At 41.8% G+C, this 18,335-nt stretch overlaps 1 protein-coding gene across 4 annotated transcripts in view; it reads right to left on the bottom strand.

Annotated features, from left to right (window-relative positions):
* The window catches only part of LOC122796727 (exocyst complex component 3-like protein 4), a 2,022,901-nt gene that overhangs the window by 299,565 nt on the left and 1,705,001 nt on the right, over positions 1-18,335 (bottom strand). For all 4 annotated transcript variants that reach the window (XM_044065430.1, XM_044065431.1, XM_044065429.1 and 1 more), the window contains 2 exons: positions 2,153-2,276; positions 366-488 (listed from right to left, as the gene is read on the bottom strand). In XM_044065430.1, coding sequence (XP_043921365.1) covers positions 366-488; positions 2,153-2,276 — 247 coding nt within the window. The remainder of the gene's footprint in view (positions 1-365; positions 489-2,152; positions 2,277-18,335) is intronic.

Genomic DNA, 18,335 nt, shown 5'->3' on the forward strand with positions numbered 1-18,335 from the left:
CTGAATGCTAAAGGCTGTAAATTTGTTTTATCTCCTAAAAGATGCATATCCACATTAACTAATCCAAGAATGCCTGTATCTCCTACTATTGGATAATAATGTAATATTTTCACTTGAAACTAATTTCATTAGAGTGAAACAACATGGGATATATTTCGTTTTGTAAATCTTGTCTCTGAAACTTTTTTCTAAGTTTTTAGAGAGTTAAATTTGAAATGCTTTTCTTTTCCTTTGAATATGAACTAGTGGGTTTTCCTTCATGCATTTATTTTTACTCTTTTTCGTTTTCTTTGGCCTGCACATTAATTGCCGTAATCTACATAATGTGCTTTCACTAATTACTTTCTGTGCAAGTGCACACTTACCGATTTTGCGGGTTGCTTCATTTTCTTGATGTGTAGGGAGAGTTCATTAATCACTGTCATTATTTCTTCAAAACCTTCAGAATCAGATATCCAAAGCCTTGTCATCAATTTCTCAAAATGTATCTGTAAGTGATTTTAAAAGAAAAACACTAAATCCTTAGAACTACATTAATAGTTATTCAAAATTAATTGGAAATGCCCTTCTATTTCACATTTATGACAGATTCACACACATTACCTTTGTTTTCAAAGTAATTTATGTACCTTGTAGCCAAACCAAAAAATAACACACAAGGTCATATACAGCAGAATAAACTTCCTGGTAATGTAAGCCAAATGAGTAAGAATTCCACAGTCTGTAAATAATTAAAAAAAATAAATAAAATAAAAAAGATTGTTCAAGTGCTTTCACCCCAATAAACATGGGATTTTTTGCAGAACAAATTAAAATCAGTTGTGATTACTTAAATAGTTCCTGAAAAAAATAATCAAAATCATGTGATGCTCATAAAACCAAAACAAAGAACCGAACTCTAAAAGCCAAATAACTTTGTAAAAATACTCCAGACATTACCAGGAAGTTGGTTCTGCTGTATGTGACCTTGTGTGTCTTTTTTGGTTTGGTTACAGTTTTTCGTTCGGAAGACACATTTATATACTGTGTTTTAGTTTACTAATTTATAGATCTAACAGGCTCCTATTACTTCATTCTGCCCTTCTCTGTGGCAGTGTGTTACTGAATTAACTTATTCAAGTCCTGACAATACAGTATCTAAAGCAAAGTCACTGGATGACATCATAAGACAGAGTGTTTCTACAGACAAAATACAAGAGTAACTTTCTTAACTCATTACAGCCTAGTGGCACCTCTAGGTTTGTCTGCAGTTGCATCCTACTGACACCTTTAGGCATCTAATATAACCTCTTCATGTTTGCTTTAATATTTTCTATCCATGCTACATACATGATGCACAACACAAATGCACTATTTGATCTCAGTCTAAGTCTAGTGCTGATTAAGACATATTAATTGTTCGTAAATTATTTATTTACAGTGTTATACTTTCATATTTTTTCTAAATACCTAAATAACCAAGTAACACAAAGAAAAGTGCTCAGCCTTATATGAAAGCTCACAGATGGCTGAGCAAAACGCCACTGACAATGTATGTGTAGCTTGAGTGGTTAGTGAGATACTGTAAGTTGCTTACAAATTATTACACAATAAATATGCACTGTGTTTATTATAACTTACAAAATCCAGATTAAGACCTAGAATCTAATGTCTATTATTGCTGTAAAGATTTGTTTGTGCTGAGCAGTTTGCCATTTATATTTCTTTAATAACCCTTATGGCTCCAGAGATAAAAAAAACATTTATTTGAAATGTGACTACTACTTGATTTTTGTCAAAAAGCTCAGGATGCAATCACTGGTAGTTGAGAGCACAAACTTCTGTAGCTACATTGGAGTGAATGAGTTAACCTAAATTGGTGACATAAAAAATCATGAATTTACTAAAAATAAGTGCCTTACCTAATGACCGGTTTACTAAATGAGGGCTATATTTAGTGCTTGATGGGAAAAATACAAATTCACTTGTTAACTGCATGGTTATTTGCTAGCACTGTACTTTCATTAATCAGTTTGCTATCCTCTTTTAGACCTAAATGCCAAGAAAAGTATTATACAGTGGTTTCAGTGTAAAAGTAATCTAAAAAGAATCTGCAAATTATGTATAAAAATAAGACAATCCAAGCTGTGGATAAAATAATATTAACTCTTACCTGAGTTTTTACCTTAAATTGACTCAGAATAAGTTTATTAAAGCTTTCTAATGCATCATCTACCGCTCTTTCCATTTCTTCATGATTGGTTAGATGTAAGTTATCCAGCTGTGTTAATCCAGACCTGAAGAATATGCAGAAAGTATAAAATACTCAGATATTTTTGTTCTTTTTTGTTCAAAATTATTTTTAATTCATTACTATTGAACATACACGGTTAAGAAAATATTAACACAGTGTGTGTGTGTGTGTGTGTGTGTGTGTGTGTGTGTGTGTGTGTGTGTGTGTGTATGTGTATGTGTACTTTTGCATGTAGTTGTCTGTTTTGACAGGTTGTGACAAAGTAAGGCTAAGACAAACAGTAGATAAATCATAGTATAACATGGCACACAGAAATAACAGTACATAAATCAGACTATGCACAAATGCTGCTGCATCACTTGCCAAAATATGCACTTTACACATCTCTGGTACCTGCTGATTATATGTACTATTGCTCTATGAATTTAGAAAAGGAGATCACCACAGCGTCAATAAAAGTTACATGGAGATCTGAAACCCAGAATAAAAAAAAAGTCAAAAATTCTCCTGTTCTTTATTATATACATATGTAGTTCTCATGCATGGTGCACCGTTATTTATACAAACAGTTGGCTATGTCTACCTCCTACTCCAGTCCCTCCCCTTACCCCTGTGCATCCCTTTCCCGTTATCATTGTCCTTCTGCTTTGAAATGGGGATTTGGTGATGTTCTATTATTTCTCACTACTCATATACCTCCTACTCCAGTCCCTCCCCTTACCCCTGTGCATCCCTTTCCCGTTATCATTGTCCTTCTGCTTTGAAATGGGGATTTGGTGATGTTCTATTATTTCTCACTACTCATAGGTTCATAAATAAGCAATAAGCAATTAGTCTACAGACTATTACAAGCCTAGCCAAAAATCCCAATTCACAAGTTCACTCTAGCCTCAAGAAGGGCAAGACATGATAGATAAGGGAGAATTTGAGGTTGCCTATCCAATTATCTAGTTTTCTTAATGACAAGGATGCTAATCTGTTTGACATGTAGTGGAAACTTGCTCTAGAGGTGAAGGATACAAATCTGTCATGCCAACGAGTCTTACTTATCTGCTGATGAAGGGTTAGTTCCTTTAATCAGGTATTTGAGGTACCACTTGCTCTGTGAAGGAATAAGGAATCAAAGAGGGTTGGATCTTTCATGGCACCAAAGGCTATACACAGATCTCTATGAAAGAGACTATAAGAGACTGAGCACAGAGAAAGGGCTGCCAGTCTGACCTGATAACTAAGATTTTGGGGATCACTGATCGTCTTACTTATGAATCACTGAGGTATTTCAACTTGAGTAATACCTTTAGATAAATTCATCCCAAAATGGACATTATATTTAATTATGGGTCTGCTTTGATATGAGGAATGGTGAATCAAGACATCACTGGATCTAACAGAGGTGGCTTTAGAAATTAGATGAACCAGATTGAAGGCTTTCTGAACTACTGTGGAGACATGATAGTCAAATGATATGGAGTTCTCAATAAGAATGCCTAAATCTCATACAACAGTCCCTGATTGGAAACTATATAGTAAGGGAAAACATTTTGTTTACCAAAATGAACTGCATATATTTTTTTTACATTTAATTTGACACCATTGTCCTTGCACAAAATTTTCACATGGTTTAACTCATGTTGGAGAATGTGTTAGTCAGTGAAAGATCGAATAATAACTCCCGAGTGTACAGTAATCTGCAAATATAGCTAAACATAGGCCAGGAGTGCTGGTCTGAAGGTCTAAGAAACAGGAGATAAATAGGAGGGGAACGAGCTCTGAGCCCTGTGGCATACCAATTGTATTATTTTTTGTTTGTTTCAAGAGTGACACCCTTTATTCTAACCACAAGTGTTCTATCAGACAACCAGTTTTCTATCCACTATACAAAATAAGGATTTATATTCAGACTTACAAGTGTGCCAATAATGCCTGTATGGGCAGTGGTAACTTCCCATGGTGGGGATCTCAGTCCCACTATATCCATTTTGGGGGCTCATGGATCTCAGATTCCCAACCACCCTCCCTGTCCAAGGTGTTTACCCCCCTCATGTGTTATATACTGCCCATGTCTGCTGTCTTTTGTGTCTTGTCTGTTTGCGAATACAACCTATCCTACCCAACCTACCTCCCCCAAACATACATTCAGCCCTTCCCCAACATCCTACTTTCACCTTTAAAAAAAGGCTATCTGTACCACAAAAAATCATTGCCCCATACATAGCTCTACATTTTGCCCCTATGTACAGTGACATAAATCAATCTACCCTGAAATTACTCTACAAATATATGTTGCTAACACCTCTCCCTGTGGGGTGTGAGGCTGTAAATTTAACTTTTCCACATCATTCACAGCTGTTGCTGCAAAAGAAGTGTAGAGCTTTGGTCCTTTCCTACACCCATCCTGCATACCCCTAGCTGCTCTCTAATGTTTTTTTCTTTTCTTTTTTGAAAATAGCACAGGTTTAAGCAAGAATAAGCAATGCTAAGAGAAGCCAAGCAGGACTAAGTGCTTCTGGCATCGCTTAGCATTGTGCAAACCCACTTACAATTGCTTATAACTCCTTTAATCACTCTGTCTCAATCAGCCTCTCTTCTGCCCAGCAACAAAATAATCAGCCCTGGCAGGTCCCAAACCCAGGACCCTGTGAACTACAGTCAGAGCAACAAACCGCTATGCCATATTAGCTGTGGGAATTTATAATACTTTTACAAACATATCATGCATTAGAGTAATTTAACATAAGGGGAAAAATACACATCCCTGGCAAGTCTTAAACCCAGGATCCTGTGCACTACCGTCACAGCAGCTACCACTACTCCACATGAACTGTGAGAATTCGTAATTCTTCTGTAAGGCAGGCGATGCAGTGGTGCAATGGTTAACATTGTCACCTCACAGCAAGAGGTTTTCTGATTTGATTCTTGGCTTGGGTGATTCTGTGTGGAGTTTGCATGTTCTCCCTGCATTTGTGTGGGTTTCCTCTGGGTACTATCTTTTACTCCCAGATTCTAAAAAACATGTGTCTGGAGCATTTCTCCTGGCCCTCTGCTGAAAATAGGCTCTGTCCTAGTTGGACTTTCCTGGTCAACAAATGTTAAATAAATCATGCAGGACGGTCATCCAACATTAGGGGAAAAATTGGGGAATTAGTAATGTTTATATATATATATATATATATATATATATATATATATATATATATATGGGTCTACTTTCATAGACCGAACGTACGAATCGCCAACACACATGTTCCTGACCCCAAACAACCGAAAACACACCACACCAACAACTCAACATACCGAACACCATAACACCGACACAAAAAACGCCAAGTACACAATGCACACAACAACATATCCACTAACCTTAACCTAAACCCTAACCCTAACGTCCGACACTACCGCACACTTACCCAACCCGCACCTAACCCTAACTCACTTAACACACCCCTACACCTCAACACCGTCACTATCGCACACTCACCCTACCTGCACCCTAACCCTAACTCACTTAACCCACCCCTAAACCTCAACACAGTCACTACCGCACACTTACCCTACCTGCACCCTAACCCTAACTCACTTAACCCACCCTAAAACATTCAGCCCGTCACTATCGCACACTCACTCCACCCGCATTCTAACCCTGACACACTTAACACTACCCTACACTGCTCTACGTCACTTCCACACACTTACCTCACCGGAACCCTTAGTCCGACAGCACCGCACACTCACCTTTCCCACACCCTATCTTAATATCCCTCACTATCGTACACTTACCTATCCGCTCCCCAATACTACATCTTTCACTTTCGCACACTTACCGTATCGCGCTCACACTCTGCTGTTGTCAGTCTCTCAGCCGTCGGGATTTCGCGTTTTCGGTAACCTACCTGTTCGGTCGTTCCGTCTCGGTCTTCTGGGTGTCGGTGACGTGGCGCTTCGGTCTATGAAAGTAGACCCATATATATATATATATATATATATATATATATATATATATATATATACACACACACACACACACACACACACACACACACACACACACACACACACACACACACACACACACACACAGTCAACCTCTTTGGACAAAGCCTGACAAAGTGGGGGGACAAAGGCCCAAGAATAGGGACATTTTAAATATGGATTTTATAAGCTTAGAAAGTTGCTAGAGTATCACGGTTTGTTTTAACATAGTTTTCTGATAGATTTCAAGTCTGAAACACAAATAGTTGTCATTATTTAGTGACTTCAATGCTCACATCATCCCAGTGATTTATCAGAAATCCACAGCAGTTATGGGGAACAGACCAAAAATATGAGCCACACATCTGGTCATTCTATGAAAATCCGGACAGTTGAGGGGTATGAGTGCAGTCATGTAACATTAGGGAAAAAAACATTGAGAGCTGCCAAACATTTCACCCAGCACCTTCTGAACTACAGTCAGACCAACACAACACTACACCAAATCAGCTATGGGGAATTGCTCATGCATTTGCAAATATATCATGCACTACAGGGATGTAACTTAGGGAAAAACAGACATCAGTGAGAAATTGTCTACCAGCAACCATTTGCACTACAGTCACAGCAACATACCAGTAAGACAACTGACCTCTAGAGTATAACGACTGTTTGAACAAACAAATCCTGATTGCCAGTCACACATTACTCCTATACATACTGCCCCAAGTCACAGTGTACTTGGAATCCTGAGGTGTTAAGGGACATGTCTCAGTCTGCCCCTACAACATATACAGCTGACAGACCACCAGCAACTGTAGCAGCATGCACAATCAGATAGAAAAGGATCTATGACATTCACATATGCCCCTCTCCCTACTCAGCCCAACAAACATTTACACACTACACTGCTACACAATCTTGAAAGTCTGTTAACAATGGCCAGACATACACAACTCTCAACTGTACAGATTTCCACAGAATGTTCAGGGTTTGGGACCATATTTATGGTCTCTTCCTCATAACATTTATGGGATTATGTTGAATCACTGGGATGATATCAGGAGTGAAGTCACTAAATAAGGATATGCCATACCTCTGAATCTCTTAGTGCAAGACATCTGGAAAAAGCCTGATATACTTGGGGGCAGAAGCCCAAAAATAGGGACATATTTTAAATAATGGTGTTATAAACTAAAAAAGTTGCTGGAGTGACAGGGTTTGTTTTAACATAAAATTTCTGAAGGATATGACGTCTGAAACACAAATGGATGTCATTATTTAGTGACTTCAATCTTCAGATTATCCTAATGATTTTCCAAAAACAAAAAAATGTCTGAGGAACAGACCAAACATAAGAGGCAAATCTCTGGACATTCTGTGAAAATCTATACAGTTGAGAGGTATGTCATATACATATCAGTGTCAGACTTCAAATCATGCAGACAATGCATGTCCAGACAAACCCTGTTAATCTTGCAGGTTTCTAGCTGCATAACAGCAATACTTACAAGTTGCCCCTAATTCTGGAAATTTCTCCCCCATTTTGTTGGTCTTTCTCCACATTTCTTGTTCTATGAGGTATTTCCACCTACCCTCTGTAATGCTGTAGCTCCCACACCTCCATAATGTCCTCCTCACAGTCAAGGAAAAGGGGCAAGGCCCACATGAAAGACTTAATTATAGCACTGTGTTGCCATGCCATTGGCTAATGGAAAGAGAACATGGCTGTTCTGGATGCAATTACCAAGTGAAAGACATCAATTGGTGCACAGGCCATCACGTACTCATGAGAATAAACTACAAAAGGCAAGCTTCTGCCCATGCAAAACAGGTCTGAACTTTTCTACACAAAGACAGACTGTGACTACAGAAACCTACACATCTGCATTACTCTGAGAAAACTCTGCAGCACTATATAGGTATGTCAAACAATTAACCATGTAACAGAATGCAGAATGGGGATGCAATAATGGGAAATAGGAAGTTAAACAATAGGTCTCAACAAGACTTGCTGAACTGACATGTTGCTGTCCAGCACCTGCAGCCCTCCCTGCTGGCTCTGCCTCAAGTGACATAGATCGCAGCTCTGGTCCCTGAGTCACCCCAGCAAAGGTCAACTCACATATGACTACTACTTGAGTGTCTGTTGTACAATACTGACTGTGACACTGCCAGGCCAGCTACCTGGAATGTTGTAAATATTCATATGTCACTTATGAATGCTACTATGATATATATGCTTGTCTTACAAATGTATAAGACCTATACAGGGTATGTGCATAGTAAACAACTAGCGCAGAAGTGTGTGTTGAACTGTATGTTATATACTGAGCTCATACCTTTCAACTGTCCAAAGTTTTGCAGACTGACCACATGTTTGCCTCATATTTGTAATTATTTTCTCATAAAGTTGTGTTTTGTCTGGCAAATCACTGGCAAATCAATAAACACTGAAGTCATAACATAATAGGATACATTTGAATGTCAGATGTCATATCCTTCAGAATATTCCTGTGAATGCAAAACCTAATTTGCTATTAACTCTCTAAATGTGTTACAGCAATATTTATAAAGTGTCACTATTTTGGGGCCTTTGCCCCCACCCCCCCCATGTATGTGTGCCTTTGTCCAGATGTCTTGTTCTAACAGGTTGAGAGGTATGACTGAGCTGCAAGAGTATAAACACAATGTGTCATACTGACAAAGAACAGAAATGTATATCAAATATTACCTGTGAACATGTATATAGTAATAGTAGTAGCTGGAAGCCTCAAACTTACAGACATGAGTTGCAAAACGTCAGGTAAATATGGTGTACTTATTTTACAAATGTGTAATCTTAGTTCCAGTGCATCAAACAGACAAATGTCTACAGCTACAGGCTGTTATATTGCCTTGAAACAGAAATAATTTCTAGTTTGATTATAATTACTAGGTTGAAATTATTGGAAAAGTGTTTACCTCTGTTACGGCTTTGTGTCCAAGCCTACACCAAACATCTATATGAGTACCTACATAGGTGTATGGACTCAGCAATACCTACTGGACAAAGTAATCTCCCCCAAGGTAGATTAAACCTCTGTGGTGGTCAGCAGCAGTACACAAATGCCATAATAGGTAGAAATATTGGCTGTACAGGGCCAAGAAGGAGCAGGTGCCAAATTGGAAGCAATCTCATTTTTGTCTGAACAAGCAAATAAAGACACAGGTGAATTACTCTAAGGCTAACTTTGAGTGCAAATTGGACACATCCACTGAGGCCAATCATAAGGCCTTCTTCACGCATGTCTGCAATCGCAGAGGCAACATGTAAATCTGCTCTGCATTTGTGGTCAATAATACCACATACACATATGCCATAGATATAGCCAACCTGCTGCAGGCAGGTTAAGTGAAAATCTCACCGCCCTGTCCTCCCATCAGTAAAGGAGGACATGCACAGCACCTGACCCCTCCCATCATCAGCAGGGAGCAGGTCAGTAATGCCCTCTCAAGGGCAATAAACTGTAGTCTCCATGGGACCTGAAAACATTCCCTGGCTGCTTCCTACATGAACTCAGGCATGAGCTCTCAGTTCCATTACACACTATAGTCAACTAAATCCTGAGCACCAGTGTTATCCCATCTGAATGGAGGTCTGCCACTGTCACCCCTCTACACAAAGGTGGAGCATCTACTGACCCAGCCAATCATATGCACATCAGCCTAACTAGCCTGATCTGCAAGGCCATGGAAGGCATTATCAAGGACCTTATAAACAGGGATATTGGCAACCTCAAAATGCTTGAGCCCACAAAGTTTGGTATTGTAAAAGGGAGATCAGGCCTGTTAAACTCGGTAGACTTCTTTGAAGTGGTCAACAAACACATGGATGATGGGAAGACGGTGCACACTGCCCACCTTCACCTAGCCAAAGCCTCTGACTATAATCCACAGTCAGCCATAATAAATAAGCCAACACAGCTAGGCATCAACCTGTATGTTACCAGATGGGTAGCTAACTGCCTCAATGATAGTACCCACTCAGTCAAAGTAGTGGAAGCCACCCCTAGAAGTAGACCCTTAAAGAGTGGTGTACCCCAAGGATCTGGCTGGGGGCCTCTACTGTTTGGGATATACGGTTCTGAGCTGCAAGACAAAACCAGTGGTCTGTGGCAGACCAGGTTTACAGGTGACTGCAAGCTGGCCACTGTCTTACATCCCCCTAGTGATGTGAGCACTCTCTAAGAGGCTTTTACCCAAACTAATGACTGGTGCCAGAAGCATTGCCTCAAATTGAATGCCAGGGAATGCATTATTATCCCTGTTGTGGTAGATGTCATCCACACTAGTTATGACAGTAATAACAATGTGCTGAGCATGCAATCAGGCGTGAGGTGACGTTTGCACCAAGGCAGATAGCAACCTGACAGTTTTCCACCACGTTGGCACCACTGTACAGAAGGCTGTCTACATGGCCTACTTCACAAATAAGGGTATGTCATCCAGGAACCAGGAGGCCATAGCATCCCTGTACTCTTCCCTTATCAGACCCATTACCGAGTACAGTGGCTCATTTGGCATGTACCTTGCCAACCACATGCAACAGTTGCAGAGACACAGACGTTCCTGACCAAGAAAATCCAGGGTCCGCAACACCTATCCTATACAGATAGGCTGAAAACCCTGTTGCTCTACCCAGTGTCATACAGACTGATCATAGGTGACACGTGTCTGGCTAACAAGGCCATTCCCAAACCAGTCGTGATGGAGTTTCTGCATATCCGTAAGACAAACCCAACTCATGCAATCCGCACTCAAGGCCCTTACCTGGTCTGTGACATGAAAAGTACTTGTTGTTGGGATAGATATGTGTCTCAAACAATAGACTGTCTGTAAAATACACTTTCTCCCCATGAGTACCTTCCTAGCATTCTTTAAGAAATGACTGCATGGGAAACACAAAAGACACCCTTGGGATCCCACCTGTGTCCCAGCTGGACAGGGGAAACAGGTGATGACTTTGAAGGGACATGGGCAAACATCTAGGCTAGGCTTATAAGGACATCTGGGCCAACAGCCTAGTACCATCCTATGAACCTATGCACCTAGTACTTTACATGTTCCCTGTATGTAGTGCAGACTGTCCTACAATGTTGTCATATATGAATCCCTATGAGTCTGAACTGTGTAGTTACTGCATTGACAGGGTATTCCCTTGGTCCTTTATTAGTTATTGTCACATATCATTACACCTTGTCATTGTGTCTGGTCTGTATAGCACTAAGTCAGCTCTTACAGTACTTGCATATGCACATGGTGACACTGTATAGCTCACTCCAACAGCCGCTCGTCTTGGTCACACTTACAATTTTGCTAATAGGCTCATCACACAGTAGGATTTGTCACCCTTTGTTGAGAGCCTTACAGTAGCTGTTAAAGAGATGGTTGTGGCAGTCAGGCAGTCAGAGCTACCTTAAAGTATGGACTGAAGGGCCCATAGGTAGCAAAGTTGTGCCAGACTTTTAACAAGAGTGTGCGTGTGTGTGTGTGTGTGTGTGTGTGTGTGTGTGTGCGTGTGTGTGTGTGTGTGTGTGTGTGTGTGTGTGTGATTCAAAACTCAAATAACAAAGTGTGTGCATCAGCTACTTGGCTAGGGACCCCAAGTACTGGTCAGACAGAGAGGATGGCATATGTTTTGGATTGCCCGCTCTGCTGAGATGTTAACCTCATAGGTGTGCCAGTGTGGAGTGTTATTGGGGTTGTGGACAGAGAGGGAGAAATGATCCCCACACTTCTTGTGGCCTCTGTGTGCTCTGAAGGGTAATTGTACTTTAATGTGTGTGTACCTGTCATCCTGCCATTGTGTACATCCCTCACTGGTTTTAGTGGTGACTATTTAGGCTCCCTGATGACTGGGTCAGTGTAGGGGTGTTACACTGACAGTATGTGCTGGTGGATACAGATGGCATATCACATCATGTACTGTCACTGAGCCCCTCTCAGTCTGAGAATGACATACAGGGTTATTTCACATATTGTCCAGGTCTCCTTGACCATTCATGACATATTCTGCCTAGGTGAGTGTGTACTCCACACCTATATCTGATTGCCTCACACCTGTGGCTAGCATACTTGGTCAGCAGCAGTGTGTACATACTGAGCACACAATGTAAGGGAATGGATACAGTACCAGATACCCAGGTACCATCACTGTGTCCCTAAGGGGTCTGGCATGCCACAGACACATTCCCCAAACTATGTAGACAAACATCATGTACTGTTCAACTGGTGTGCAGAAATACACATTTGTCTGGTAGTGGAGTCTACATCTCTCAGGCACATGTACTCATGCCACAAACATCTGGGTGCTGAAGATGTCAGACAACTATGAGGAGGTCACCCTACAACACATATGCACTGATCTCAGTTATTGTGTAGCTCAAATTTTCCTGGAATGCCCACATGCACCTGTAGGAGCACTCACCTATTTGTGGTATGTAAGCTTGAATACATGGTACTGTAATGTTATCTAAAGGGGACACCCAGCAGTCAATGGCACTGATGTGTGTGGACACATAACAACACAGTCTGTCACAGCAGACAGGCCACTTATAGTATTCCACGTACCATACCTGGTTACTAGGCTGTGGGCCCCGAGTGGCCATACCCACAGGCCACATGTTAGCCCATGTGTATGCAAGGCAGCAGCTGATGTCCCCATCCAACAGGGAGACAGGTGGTATCCCAAGGGTGTATGTGCTGTTTACCATCCAGTTGACCATGTTATGCCTGCAAAGGTGTAGGTAGCTCCTCTGCCTGATATGAACAGGATGCCCATTCCCCCCGCAGGGTGATTGTGTGTGACACACATCCAAGCTGTCAACAAGGCCAGTCCAGGTCACTCACCAGGTGGAGGTTTTGTGTGTGTGTGTGTGTGTGTGTGTGTGTGTGTGTGTGTGTGTGTGTGTGTGTGTGTGTGTGTGTGTGTGTGTTAACAGAGTGGAGTATGACCTGCACTTATGCAGCAGTCCCAGCAATGTGGAGTGTGTGATTGCCTGGTATGCCAGAGTGAGGTAACTCTTGAGGGGTATGCATGACACATGGTAGAGGGTTCACCTCATAGCTTATAGGTGTATGGTAGATGTCTGATGGGCTGGTATGCCCTGGTAGGGAACTTCTATGATGTCCCCATCTGCTGCATGTGCCATCTGGAGTGAATGACAAATTAAGGATTATGCACATTAATGGCCCTCATTGTGGGGAACATGAAATGTCAGGATCAGGACTGCAATGCATGCTGTAATGCCAGTATGGTGAAACTACCCACACACATACCGTGCTGATAGATAGCAGGGGTGTGATGTAGGTGTTAGTGGTGGATAGTGCAAGCAAATGTGGACGTACAGAATCTGTACATAATGCTGCCCAATATATGAGGTCCTGTGATGCATTTCTCTGTTCATGTCTTTCAGGTGCAATGCCTCAACAGCGCCAACCAGTCTTCTCTGACACTGAGATTACAGCAATAGTCAATGCTATAAGACTACATCACACAGTCCTGTTCAGTAGGAGCAGACAGCAACAGCAAGAATGGTCCACCCTGTGGAACAAACTACTCGCAACTGTTAACGATCTGGGTCAGCATTGGTGAACTTATAAGCAGATCAGGCACTGGGCCACAGACCTTATCCACCATGCTCAGCAAAGGGCTGCAGCATGGCCAGGGACTGTACAGCCACAGGTGGGGGTCCCACGACGCAGGCCCCACTGACACCAACAGAGGAGTTCCTCGCCAACCTTGGGACAGCCACCACTCCCCAGGAAACTGTAAACACCTATGGCAATCAGGTGGGTGGGACCCAGAGGAGTAACCAGGTAAGGTCCCAGTGGACATCACTTCAATACTGTATCATTCATACTGGCATCCTTGGAGTATCTAGATGCATATGTCAGGTCAAACTGCAATCGTGGGTGGAGTTTTGTAATGTACACAAGTGCACATCTATAGTGAATGACAGCAGATTGTGCAGTATCAGAGCTTGTACTGTACATGTTCAGAGATCCATAATTTATCCTGTACCAATGCCACATGTGAGTGTGCTGAAAATACCTCTCCCCCACAACTACATAGGTCCCTCTGGTCTGGCTGGGGAACTGCAGTCTGAAGTCAGTGAGTATGGAAATGTCATGTTGTGGCTCACCAATTGCCTAGGCATGTTAAGGGCATGCATTTTTCCATGCACACAACTGTTATGCTTAGCCATATTGCAATATTTGCATGTTCACTTGTGGCGGGGTTAACTGCAGTGCATCACAGTGGTCATCACAGGAGCCTATTTGCAGGAGCTGTAACATTTCTGTAGGTGTTGCCACTCTGCTATACAGGTGTACATCAATATTGTGTACGCGGGTGCAGTGTGTGTTAGGTGAAGGTCTATCATCTACTACCACTCCTCACATATCTCAGAGGTGTATATTAGAAGCAACATTAAGTGGACATAGCTGCACTGCAAGTTGTTGAGGTCCTGTCCAGAGTGTGTCTATTGTTGTCTGAATGTGTGTCATGCATGTCATCATTCAGAAATTGTGTGGTCTGTATAATGCCTTTGTGCCACCTCACCTGTATATGTCTGTGTGCATGCGTGTGTGCGAATGTCTGTGTGTGTGTGTGTGTGTGTGTGTGTGTGTGTGTGTGTGTGTGTGTGTGTGTGTGTGTGTGGATGTGTATGCATGCATGTGTGTGTGTGTGTGTGTGTGTGTGTGTGTGTGTGTGTGTGTGTGTGTGTGTGTGTGTGTGTGTGTGTGTGTGTGTGTGTGTGTGTGTGTGTGTGTGTGTGTGTGTGTGTGTGTGTATCAGCAAACATAGTGCAGGTATTAATTTACATATGTTATCTTCCCCTCACAGGTGAACATGGGGGTTGGTGTCTCTCCCCTTCACAACCTAATGTCAGTGTCTTTGTGGACTCTGATGATGATGGTGGTCATAGTGAGGCACAGGTGGGGCTGTCAGGGGCTGGATCTGTGCAATTGGTTTGTATCCCACTTTCACCCACAATGTCCCCGCATACAGTCAGTATGCCCACACTTACCCAGTCCCCAGCAGCCACAGATAATGGACAGTTGGCAGGTGGTGGCATTTAACAGGCTAGTGTGATGACTATGGCAAGTGTGAGTGTAGACACTAGCCATGGCCAGAGATCAGGTGAGGTCCCACACAGGCAGATGGACAGGAGTGCTTGTAGGACTGCTGCTCATCAAGCTCCTGTCACAAGTGTCACAGCAGGTGTCACCAGATGTATGTTTTGGTCCATCATGGAGGCACAGGCATGTTCTGAATGCAACACCAGACAGATGCTCAAGGTCATGAATGCAACACTCCCTGCCTTGCATAATGACCTCCACAGCCTTGGTGATGCCATACATTATTATGCTGATGTTGTGGATAGACAGTGGTGTGAGACATTGCCATTGTTTGACTGGGCAATGTCTGTGCTTGAGCATGTGGTGAGAGTAGGGAGTCTGCCACATGGATGTAGGTTAGCAACAAGATCAGCTGAGAGTACACATGGCCATGCACATTCACACTCCTGTAATAGCAGTACCACCAGCACTACCGAAGGGAGGGTGCTGTCCACACCACAACAGACCAGGCCATGGGCACGTGGTCCTGGCTGGTCCTGTCAGGGACCCAGATCCAACAGACAGCAGTCACCATTGGGTAGTAGTACTGCATCTGGCCTTAGGCCTGGTGGTGCCAATGAGATACTTGACAGAACCAGTTCCCATGTCCGTGGCTAGAGATGGTGAACTGTATATCCTGCCATGTCCAGTCCATGGCTGTCCAACATATGCCAGTGTAGGGCAACCTCATGGTTTGACTGTGTGCATACATACACTCACACATCTCTATCACAAGCTGGTCACCACCAGACACACACACACAGCTCCTCTGCATGGCCCAGTTGAATAACACCCCTCCAGACACACACACACACACACACACACACACACACACACACACACACACACACACACTGTCAACCGTATGGCCCAGCCTAGGCCTCTGGCAAACCACACCACACCCTGTGCATGTGATGATACCTGTGCCACACCCCTGTTATTCATACCATCGATGCAGAGACATGCTAATATGGGTCTGATGCACAGGGTGAACATTGTACAGTGTAGTAATGTAATACTGTGTACGGTGCTGTCTGCCAGCAATTGTTATGGGTACACATCAAAGTGTATGTACCATTTTAGCCATGATGCATTATTGTAGTCTCACATACTGGATTCTGTTTGTGTTCCAGGTATCTGTCTGTCTGCATGCTGTGGGCCTGCTGACATTACCAATGATGAGTATGGCAGAGTGAAAATACAGTGACCTTTTAATAGCCAAGGTACAACTGTATATGTACATGTTTACCAAGTGTGTATGCATGCAACAGTGTGTGTGAGGGACACTGGGGGCAGACAGTGTGACCTTGCATACATACCCCTTGACACAGCCAGCTAGCATTCATATATGTCACCTGGGTGTTCTGTAGTACCACAGGCTCATACAAATAGGGGAGGTTACTTGAGTACTGGTACTAGGTCAGTCACAAGCCTAGCCATTACTTTAACCCCAAAAGATTCACCTATCTTGTGGGCACCAGGTAGTCACAGGGCCTTCACATGTCTATGTATTTGTGACATTATCAAATGTGGAGTGTGGAACACAACTTTTAGTAATGTGACAGTTGGCAGGACATAGCATGCCCACGGCAAATGCAACACACAGGACTTCCTCAGGTTTTGTACTATGACATCTTCTTTGTGTGACATTGTCTTAGTTTACAGCATTTCTCATAACATTAAAGTGTTTCAGATGTGCAAGAACTGCTCTACGCAATCAGTACAGAACTGTACATGTTTCTTGTCCTACAGTCTTGAAACCTCTTTTCACTGTTTCAGTTGTTGTCACAGGTTACACCTTGTCAAACATGGACTAAAACCTGCAGGGTGGTACAGACATACCTCTCAACTGTATAGATTTCCATAGAATGTCCGGATTCTTGCCTTATATGTTTAGTCCATTTTCTCATAAACCTGTGTTTTTCTGGTAAATCTTTGTCAAATAATTGCGGGTTGATTTCAAAAATAATGGCAGACATTATGAGTTGCAGACTTTATACCTTTCAGACTACCTATGCTAATGCAAAACCTGTTATTTTATCACCTTTATAAGTTTGTAGGAGCAATATTTGAAAAGTGACCCTATTATGTGGCCTTTGTCACCCCATTATTTACAGCTTTGTAAGCATTTCTTGCTCTAAGAGCTTGGGAGGTATGGGTACACATGGTGACCATATCTATGACCTCTGCATATGTCTGTAGATTGCTCTGATGTCTGACACATAATTTATTTCCATCTGTCATAAACATGTGGTTTTCTGGCCAATGTTTTGGAAGATCATAACTGACTGACATTGCAGATTCATGACGGATATTGTCATGTAACAATATATACCATTTGGAAGGTGCATTCAAATGCATGACCTGTTCTGCTATCTATTTGCCATGTGTCCACAAAAACAAAATGGCAAAAGCACCACAATTTCACAAAAAACAAGTCTAAGGTACTCAGGAAAGATATCACCAGCAACACAGATCCAGTTGAAGCAGTTTTAATGAAAAATAAAAACACTCACATAAACGCACACACTTTAAAACAAGAGCGTTCTCGTTTCTACCAAGTAGACCATCAGATGTGGATGGACAACTACAATGATGCTTTTATACCCTTCTAAAACACGTTAGCCAATAAAATTGAACAAATTATTAAAAAGCTGATTATCATAAAATTCATGACTATTCATGACCTCATGGAGTATCTAGATAGTGTAAAACTTTTACATTAACAAATATATAACATTTTATTAATAAAATAAATATTCAAATCATAAACTCTAAAATGGTTTAAAACACACTTCAAAATGTATAAAATGTAAATTATTAGTTTGTTTAATCTTAAAATAGAGGTTTACATAAAAGCTTCCTTCACGCTGAAAAGAAGAATTTATATGTTATGTTATATATTTTTTAATGTAAAAGTTTTACACTGTCTAGATATTCCATGAGGTCATGAATATTCATAAATTTT

The sequence above is a fragment of the Protopterus annectens genome, chromosome 3.part0 (genome assembly GCF_019279795.1).
Source record: "Protopterus annectens isolate FY-2018-M chromosome 3.part0, PAN1.0, whole genome shotgun sequence".
NCBI lineage: Eukaryota > Metazoa > Chordata > Ceratodontiformes > Protopteridae > Protopterus > Protopterus annectens.